The 9,458-nt window shown below is 55.5% G+C and overlaps 1 protein-coding gene across 1 annotated transcript; it reads right to left on the bottom strand.

The window, feature by feature from the left end:
- Positions 1–5,369: 5,369 nt before the first annotated feature.
- Positions 5,370–9,438, bottom strand: LOC130611526 (glutamine-rich protein 2-like). Its single transcript, XM_057432313.1, has 9 exons — positions 9,337–9,438; positions 8,845–9,009; positions 8,567–8,688; positions 8,170–8,235; positions 7,786–7,875; positions 7,359–7,512; positions 7,094–7,182; positions 6,396–6,478; positions 5,370–5,437 (listed from the first exon to the last, which is right to left on the bottom strand). Exons 1-9 carry the CDS (start codon positions 9,394–9,396, stop codon positions 5,370–5,372), a joined length of 897 nt encoding a protein of 298 aa, XP_057288296.1. The 5' UTR covers positions 9,397–9,438.
- Positions 9,439–9,458: the final 20 nt, after the last annotated feature.

The raw sequence follows: 9,458 nt of genomic DNA, 5'->3' as shown, positions 1-9,458 counted from the left end.
TGCCCTGTCCCGCTCCACAGGCTGCTCCAAGCCTCGGGTGGAGCGATCCTGAAGGCCCACGTGCCCCAGCATGGCCTGCAGCAGGTTGCGCAGCGCTCGGAAGTTCACGGCCTCGACATCGGGCGTCCCAAAGGCGGCGTCCAGCAGCTGGGTCAAGCTGAGCAGAGCCATCGCTGCCGCTATGGCCGACAACACGAGTCTGACCTGCTGGCGGTAGGAGAGACAGCGGGCAGCCGGCAGCCTTCCTCCTGCTCACGCTCCCTCAGGGATGCCGCGGCCCCGGCCCCGCCGCCTCTGCGCCCTCCAGCCCTACCGCCGGCCCCCCTGACCCCCGTTCCCTGCGCCCCCCGGCCCCGTACCTGCAGCAGCTGACCCTGCCCCACCACCTGCCCTCTTTACTGACCTCGACGCTCCCCGACGCCCATTGTCCTGAGCTCACAGAGGGCGGCGCTGCGGAAAACACCCGTTGCTAGGCAACGCCCCGCGGCCTTCTCCCCTCCCGCAGTTCTAGCGCATGGCTGACGGTTCCGGGCCCGACCCCGCTTCCGCCAGCCCGTGCCCAGGGAACCTTAGCGCCCCAGAAAGGCAAGCTGTCCTGCCGAGGACGGCAGAGCTATGTGGCAAAAGCAGGACAGGTTTTACTCTCTCCCTTAGGCGTGGCCATGCTGGGGGGAAGGCTGCTGCTGACAGCATCACCGCACACATTTTGAGCATCTCCCTCCAGAGCAAAGAGCTGCACAACCAGGAAAAAGCAGCGCAGACAGACACAAGCTTCCACACAACCCGAGGAAGGAGAGGACTCCAAAACATCTTGGAAGCACTCACACATCGGACAAGTAGTGACAGAAAGAATCCCCAAGAACATCTTTTCCCGCAGAAACCGCCAGGTCCCACCATGCCGGAGAACGGACGCCTCCCACCTGTGGTGAGGCTCTCGGAGAATGAGGGTGGGCAAGCCAGAGGCAGAACAGATGCCTTGCTCTTTTCAAAGAGATGAGAGATTCATTTTCAGTCATTAAAGAGAGATTTGCTCTGTGTCGTCTTCTTTCCTGAGCCGGGAGGATTGAATTCCGAGAGGGAGTAGGCATGAAGAGGTGGGGACAAGATGCAGCGGGGCAGGAAGCTCACCCTCTTATGAGGGATCCTACGCCTTCACTTCAGGAACTGGCAGAGCTTTAGGCTCAGGAGCTCCGCAGCCACCCCCAGGGACTAGTCGTGCTTTCTAGACAGCCCTCAGGGCTGGCAGAAGCTGCAAGACCCCTAAACCAGCACGGGGCCACCCCAGCACAGTGAGGCAGCAACAGCAAGGGAAGGACCTTGGGGCAGAACGGAAAGCACTGAGGTTCACTGCTGACAGGGTGGCAACCAAGGCCCACGCTGTGTCAGGACAGGCAGATGCTGTGTCCTTGAGTCCACCAGCCCCAACCCACCGTCTCCCCGTAGCCTTTGGGAGCCGGTGAATGCAGAGTGCCAGTTTTCCTAAAGCAGGTAGGGATTTTAAGTCATCTCCTGGCTTCAGGTTAGCCAGCTGCGTCTGGCTTCTCGTCAGGGTAAGGTGTGAAGCAAAGGCTGAGGAGAACTCAGGCTGTGGTGCTGACTACGACCCGGGGGACACCAGCTCAACCCTCTGGTCACTGGGGCTGCCATTCCACAGTTACTACCCAAACACAGCCTAGGAAAAGCAAGCCCAAGCGGCGCAATAGCAGGCAACAAGCCCTGACCTTACTTCTGCCAGGTCTGCCAAGCAGTTGGGAGAAAAGAGCAGTGCTGCTCACACCTTGAACACCGGCTTCCAGGATGAAAAGCATGGTCCAGCATTAGCTCAGAACAAGGGGGCTTGAACACCTCTGCGGGAACTTCATGCACTCCAGTGGATGCATTCCATAATCCTCTCAGCACAGGACTCTCTTCCTGCAACAGGCTGAACAGCCACGCTACGCTCAGAGAGTACAGCCAGGATTTGTTCCTAGTACTTGGAAAACACAGGAACCCCATCCACAGCCTTCAGACCTCACCCAGCCCTGCGCATCCCTCGTGGGGTTTGGCTCCAAGGTTTGATCCCTTCTGGAGCTCCTGGAAACGACCCACCTGTCCTGGGCTTCTGTGTAACCTCCCGAGAGATTCGGAGAAAACTCCTTCAACAAACTCGCCAACAAAGCCTTCAAGTTGACAAGCAGGTGTTCTCCATTGCCGCGCCGGGAGTCACGGGGGATAGCTCCTCCTAACGTGTATCCCCCTATTGCTATGCAAGCCGTCCTTATATAGTCACTGGGCATACATGCATATTCAGGAGGCTACGCGTGAATTACGTCATTTTCCAGAAAGTTTCCCGCGTGCATACAAAAACATGATGGTGGTCTTTGAGGGTCGTTTACTTCTTCCAACAATCTTCATAACTTCTGGCAGCCTTTGAAGCACCAGCCTAATGAACATTACAGACATAGCAATCATCCTGTCCTTCGACTTACCAGTTAGTTTAACTGCTCCCATCCTGGACATCTGCTAGGCCCAGATACTCCCCAGTAGATGTTTACACCAGCTTAATGGGTTCATTAACACCACAAACATAGCAATCATCCTGTCCTTCTGCTTACCAGTTAGTTTAACTGCGCCCATCCTGGACATCTGCTAGTCCCAGATACTTCCCATCCCCAGGTCCGGTTTTTCCATCCTGGTTTTCTTACACTTTTTGTACTAAGGTCCTAAGGACCTAAAACTATGTCAACTACAAGGGTTTCTCTTCAAGCATCTCAGGTATTTTCCATTACACAGCCGTCAATCTTAACGTTACTTAGAACTGATTTCATTCTGCGCTTTTGTGCCTCCTTGTCTCAGTGTTTGGAAAAGTTGAAAAGCATTACAAAATGCTTTTCGAATTACTTACAAAAGAAGTAAGAACGAACGTAGAAAAATAAATACGCAGCTCAGAACAATTCCAGTCATGGAATTCATTATTCAAATTGTCAAGATCCAGACCAGACGTGCCGACCCAGCTTTAACGATGTAAAAGTGAAACGTCTTTGGCTGGGTTCAGTTGTCTAAACCTAAGCAAGTGGTGCTCTCTGAGAAGACCAGGGCGTCCTGCCTTGCCTCACTTGGCCTCTCTGGAAGGGGACAGATTTACCCCCGGTCCTGTGTTGGATCTGCCAGGCCATGCAGATGTCTAGGGGCCCTAAGGTGCCTGGACGGCACTGTGTACCTGTGTACGCGCAAAGAAATGGGGAAACTGGACTGAACCCATCCTTCAGGGTTCCTGTGCAGCAAGGCAGAGGTGTATGTGCCTTCAAGACCTGGCACCAGAGATGGGGGAGGAATCTCTCCTCCAATGTTCATTTCCCTTTCCAGGCGCTGTAGAAAGATCCCTGAATATTAACTTACACTGTACATGTCCCTCTCAGAAAACTGAAGCAGTTATTCCCTTTGTTAGCCACACAAACATACTCCCCCTCAGTATCTCACTTTTGGGTCTTTGTAGACTCAGTAGGAAACAAAGGGTCCAGAAATACCACACCACCAACCTCCTTATGATGGGCAATGACTTTGGCCTCTGGGACATGGCTCAGTTGGTGGCCTGGTCCAGCCTTGCAGCTCTGACCTCCCATGGCCAACTCAGCCTCCTTAGGGGACTAAAGAAGTGACAAGCAGTGAAGGGCTGCAGAGCAGATGGAGAAACGCCCCTAGAGAGGCGTCTTTCCCAAACCACAGCCCACTGGGGCACTTGCACCAGGGACTGCTCTTCCCCCACCACAATGCTTCTGGGGTGTGAAATGTCATGAGAAATGTCTGGTACTGTCTTTTTAATCTTACTCTTGTTTGCAGCCCCCGAGGGAGCAGTAGCACATTGCAACTGCTTTTCCCTATTCTTCTGTCATCTCTCCATGTTTCCATGGCACGCTCCCCCTGAGGCTGTCAGACCCAGCTGCCAGCCCCCTGGGCATCTCCACCTGGCTAAAGATAAGGAACAACTGGGGAGAGGTTATCTTCAGAGGAGGAGACATTTGGACTTTACAGGGAAAGGGCATGCTCAGAGAACTGTAGGATCAGCTCTATTCAAAGGTTGAAAAGGCTTGCAGAGAGCAGCAGCAAGGCAGGGAAGAGGTGAGGGAGGACAGGCTGAGCTTTGGCTGTGCAGAGGTTGGCTGGCAGGTCTCTACGTAGTTACGGAGCTGCAAGCCAGCCTGCTTCCACGTAGCTGGCATGTGCAAGCAGAGCATACTAGAGTCTACTAATGTCAGCTCTCTGTGTGCTATGCCGTTTCCAAGTCTTGATCCCTTCCATCAGCAAGCACCACAGACAGTGCCAGAGTTCAGGAGAGACTGCCACTGTGACATCTGGTCCAAAGGCAATTCTTGTCAATTCTTGAATTTCCTTCATGAAGTGAATTCTTGTTGTTTCCTTCACAAAACGGCTGTCACTTTTCCTTTATCTGCATTTGGGAAGACTTGTCTCATGGAGTGTATTCAGCAACCAAGAGGCACAGAGCCTTCCTAACAGCCTCAAGAAACACTGCTTTCCAGACCCAGTGCTGCTCCTTGACATGACTATGTCTCTGGCTCTTCTGAAATCAGGAAGAGGTGGATCCAAACCCTCACCCTTGCAAAACAGACCGAGAAGTGAACCCAAGACCATCAATATGCCAGGAGACTGCTCCATCAACTGGAGTACTACGATAAAAGTGGGTAGCACCCTAAACCACTGCGGGTGGAGAAACCCAGACATGCAAGTGTGGATGAAATATGCTCCAACAACCTAACAAAACATCTCTGGAGGTCCAGAGGCTCAGCAGGCTTGGGAGTCCAGGTGGACTTAGGTTCTCCCACAGGACTCATGTGGGCACATGCAGGAGCAGACCCAAGCTCCTGGGCAATGGAAACAAAGTACCTCCAGAGTGTATTTGCGTTCATCATTAGAGGGCAGCCTAAGCAGAGCTGGGGTGCTTGGCCGCACAGTGCTGGACTAATGTCTGCAACCATCATGCTTCAAGCTCGGAAATGTCATTTGAATCTCATCCCCAACTGTGAATCTCCTCCAGGTCCTGCCCTGCTGCTTCCTCTGCCAGATGCTGACATACTGGTGCATTCCTTATCCTGCACACTTTCTGTGTTCTACAGGAGTTCACTACCGGTATCAGAAGCAAAAATAGAGATAACCAGAAATGATCTGCTACAAGAAGTATTTTAGCTTTGTAGGTGCAAACCCATGGCAGAAATGAATAAATAAGGGGAATCTTCTGACGGTGCTCTTCTCCTGCGCATGTGCTTGCATCTGCATTTTTATTTGAAGCCTTGTCATCTTCACAAAATATTTCACTATGTTCAAAAGCATAATTTTTAAAGGGCTCTCAAGAGTAAGAAACAACACATGGGTTTTTAGTCCTCTGCTGCACTAAGAATCATTCGCTTGTCAGAAGCCGCACTGCTCTCCGGATCAGCTGGATCTGCAAACAGAGAAAAAAGGTATTGCACGCACACAGAAAATCCCCGAGTCACCTCTCTATATTCTGATTGATCTTCTCCATGTTCAAGCAGCGAGAAGCTGGGGGCCTTGGATGGGCCTTGCTGTTCAAGAATTTATGCCAGCAGGCATAGGTAGCAGGAAATAAAGCTTAGGAATATAATGATCTAACAAAACGTTTATCAAGTGCCACTACTGCTCCTGCCCAAGCGGTGCCTCAACAGACCATGCCGAGGTGGTGCACATCCTCTTTCCGAGCCCTGTTGAGGTCCACGTGGGTATAAGGGACTTACACAAACAGAGCAGTTGTGACCTTACACTGCCACTTACATGCTATCATGAAGGCTGTGCCTGTCACAGGCACTGGCCCAGTACCGTGGCATTTGGTTAATATGGCCTGGTGCACTTAAGACAAACCTCTGTTTCATCTCTTGATCCTCTGCAGTAGCTCACTTCATCACGGGCATCTACAGTCCCACAGACACCTGGACTGGCATTCCTCTCACCTAACTATAGGTAACTGCTGCGTATGTTTCTACATCTAAGCTTGATAGCAGGGCTTCCAGGAGAGCTCAAGGGTCTACAGTCATGGACTGAAGCCTGTAGGTTGCGTGGTCCACACAGGCAGTGAAGTCAACAGCGCAGTCTCTTAACAGCCGCATACGGGTGGATGACTATAGTCCTTTGGCTTCAATGTGACACAGTGTTAAGCTTTTATTCGGTAGACTTCTGAAGCCAGGGGAGTTGAACCCTAGCCTCAGAAGTCCACACACCCTACTTCTGGTGGGAGTTAGCTCTCCTATGCTCTTTGAGGCACCAAATCTCCACAGTCTTGGCTGGCCCCAGCTAACTGATGTCATGGTTTATTGGTGAATTAAGGGCGAGGTATGATCTCAGTCGGATGCCAGAAGCAGTACAGGCACACACGTTGCCTTCCTTACCGTAAACACCAAGGAAGCCAACTCTAGCATGAAGCCCTGAAGCCCCTTCCTGCCCTGTGCTCTTTACAAATGGCACTGCAATACTGACAATCAGAAAAGAAGGGCAACGACATGGGCGAGTTCCCTGCTTTTAGCAGGGAGGAGGGCAGAGCCCCGTACAGGGAGCTGAGAGCTGTCCCTCACCTTGTGCTGCTGCCACCACCCTTCCCACCCAGGTGCCAATTTGCTACCACCTTCAGCAGCAACTGAGCATCCTCCTCCTCCTGCTGCACTGCCCAGCTGCCCCAGCCCCACTCTGGGGCCACAGGCTCCCCTATCAGGGGCCATCGGGGCCACACAGGGCTCGTGGAGGTGCCAGGGGGAGCGCAACAGCTCACGGCGCTCAGACCCTGGGGACGAGGAGCAGCGGGGTGGCCAGGGGCTGTTTTCAGCTCCTTCAGTGACACGTGGCCGCGGGCCAAGGGCAGATCCCAAGCCAGGGTCCCCTCACTCAGGCCACACAGGCGCTTTGCTGAGCATCACCTTTTGTCGCTGCTGCCGGGAGCTACTTCCTCGCCAGCTGGGGTGCCGGAGCGCTGGGATTCAGCCGGTGACCCCCAGTCCTGCCTGGCTGCCGGGTTACTGCATCCATCCTGCGGGGCTGGAGGGGTGGGTGGGGCCGGTGTACTTGGCGAAGGTGGCTGTGGGGTGAGGCTGACCTGTCTTCCAGGGGGCCAGTGATGCCAGGGGCTGAGGGGCAGGGGTCAGGCCTGCGGCTTTCCTGGCCCAACTGCTCTATCGTGTCGAGCTGGGGAGGAGAGAACGCGTTGGCTAAAGCACGGGGCTGAATTCAGCATCCCCAAGCAACCCTCTATACCCATCTCTCCTGGGGAAACTGAGGCATGGCTCCCCCGCCCCAGATGCTCAGCATCGCCCTCCCAACCTCAGTCACCCCCGCCAGTTCCCTTCTTTCTTCATCCCTACCTTGCTGGGAAGCAGGGTGGAGGGCTGGAGTGCCTGTGGGGCGCTGGGCTGGAGAAGCTGGAGGTGCAGGCTGCGCTGCAGCGGGTGTGTGAGGGGATGCTGGCCCCCACACTGCCGTGGCAAGGTGGGGTACCTGCATGCAGCCATCCGCTCCCTGCAGGATAGGGTATGGGAACACTCAGCACCCAGCACGCAACTCGGCACATGTGGCTTCAGCGCCACTGAGAGAGAGGTGGGGCAGCACAGTGGGGAGGCTGTGAAACCCCCAGGCCTGGGGCAAGCACAGCTCAGCCTCTGTGGCACATCTCTGCTTCCCTGCCCTGCCCAGGGAGCAGAGCCCTTTACCCCGACTCAGGGAAGGACTCTCCCTTGCTGGGACAGAGCCATCCTGCAGCCCAGGGATGGGGATGGGTCCCATGTCCCCTACCTGTGGGTTTGCTCTGTCTTTAAAACAGGGTGGGATTGTCCAGCGATGCGAGGGACCAGAGGTGGAAGTGGTGGGATGGGCGGGATAGGCCTGGGGAGGGCAAGAGCCATCAGTGGGTGACAGGCGACAAATGACCCACCCTGGCTCGTGGCAGCACCCCAAACCCCATAGGCTTGTACCTCATGGCATCCCCTGCCTGCTGCCCTCAGGGAGAGGTCCTAATCCTCCCGCTGATGGGCAGGCCTGTGGAAGGCGCTGGGCACGATCGGACCCTCACAGGCAGACGCCCCAAACCCCATGCCTGGTCTGGAGCACCACCAGCACCCATCTCCCCCCATCCCACCCATGCAGACTCCTGATGCGCCTGTGTTAGGCGCTACTTACGAGCCAGGCACCCGCATGCTGAGTTGCCTGTCACAAGACAGGCACTGGAAATGCGCCAGCAGCTGCCTGGGGAGGGGAGAAAGGGCTGGGTGAGTTGGGAAACCTGGTTTTGAGCCTGCTTTAACCCCGCCCCCCCCCCCCCTCCCCCCCAAGGTCCCAAGCTGCTGGCTGGTTACAGAAGAAAGGCGATAGGATGAGGGAGAGTGCTTGGTTGCGGGCTGCCTCCTGGAAAAAGCTCCACCTCAGCTTAGGCACAGAGGAGTCCACAGAGGGGAGCGCCCAAAAACCTCCAATGCCGTGGGAACCACTGCCACAGGCACCCAGAGCACCATGGGAACAGGGGATGCAGGCAAGGAGAAAGCAGGAACAAGGCGAGTGCTGTCCCTGTTGCACTCACTTCCTAATCCCAGCTGCATCGTCAGCTTCCGTCAGTGGTGCCATTTTCTTGAGCTGCTCAAGGCTGCTCTTCCACTGTTCCTCCAGCCGTTGCTGGAATGGCCCCAGCTCCAGGCGATCCAGCTACAGACAGACACACTCCCTCAGCCAGCGGCTCCGGGATGGGAGACTGCATCCCCAGAGAAAAGCCAGGAGCAGGTATCCTCAGGAGGATGCTGCTTTGGGCCACCAAGCCCCGAAGGTGCCAGTTTTGTGCAGCGGTGATGAGCCGCCCCTCACCTTGGTGGCCATCTCCTCCCGCAGCTGCTGCTGGACCTCGTGCAGCCCATGCTCCTGGCCTGTCACCCGGCTCAGCACCTCCTGGTTTCTCCTGTTCAGCAGCTCCAGGCTCGCCTCAAATTGGCTGCGACTGACTTTGCTTTCCAAGGCGCCCTTTTCTGCTTTCTAGCGACAGGGAAAGGCAGGAGAACGGTGGCAAAAGGACGGAGGTGCAAGAGCCAGGGTCAGCTCATCGCAGGGGCAGAGGCAATAGCACTTCTGCAGGACCACTGTGCCCCTCCCACGGCTGTGTGCTCCCACTCGCCCCATCACCACCACGGGGTCGGTCCCACCAGCCCAAGGGACACGGGGGGAGACGGAGGGACCTGCAGCTGGGCTAGAAATCCTCCCTCCCGCAGACCAGCTCTGCCACCAAGCTCCCAGGGGACAAGGGGCGTTTGTCACCCTGCCCAGGACCCCCTTGGCTGGTGCTTAGGCCCCTTGAGATTGTACCTCATCCATTCCCAGCTCCAGGTCCTCCTTGTCTGCCTTCTCCTTCTCCAGCCTCTCCATGGACTGGAACAGACCCTTCCAACACAGAAAGCATCATATGACATTGTGGCAGGAGCACTCCT

Source organism: Pezoporus wallicus, unplaced genomic scaffold, assembly GCF_028554395.1.
Source record: "Pezoporus wallicus isolate ANWC-B61680 ecotype Strahan unplaced genomic scaffold, APGP_CSIRO_Pwel_v1 contig_13130, whole genome shotgun sequence".
NCBI classification, from domain to species: domain Eukaryota; kingdom Metazoa; phylum Chordata; class Aves; order Psittaciformes; family Psittacidae; genus Pezoporus; species Pezoporus wallicus.
The sequence above is the reverse complement of the archived record's forward strand: the minus strand, read 5'-3'. Positions and strand labels throughout refer to the sequence as shown.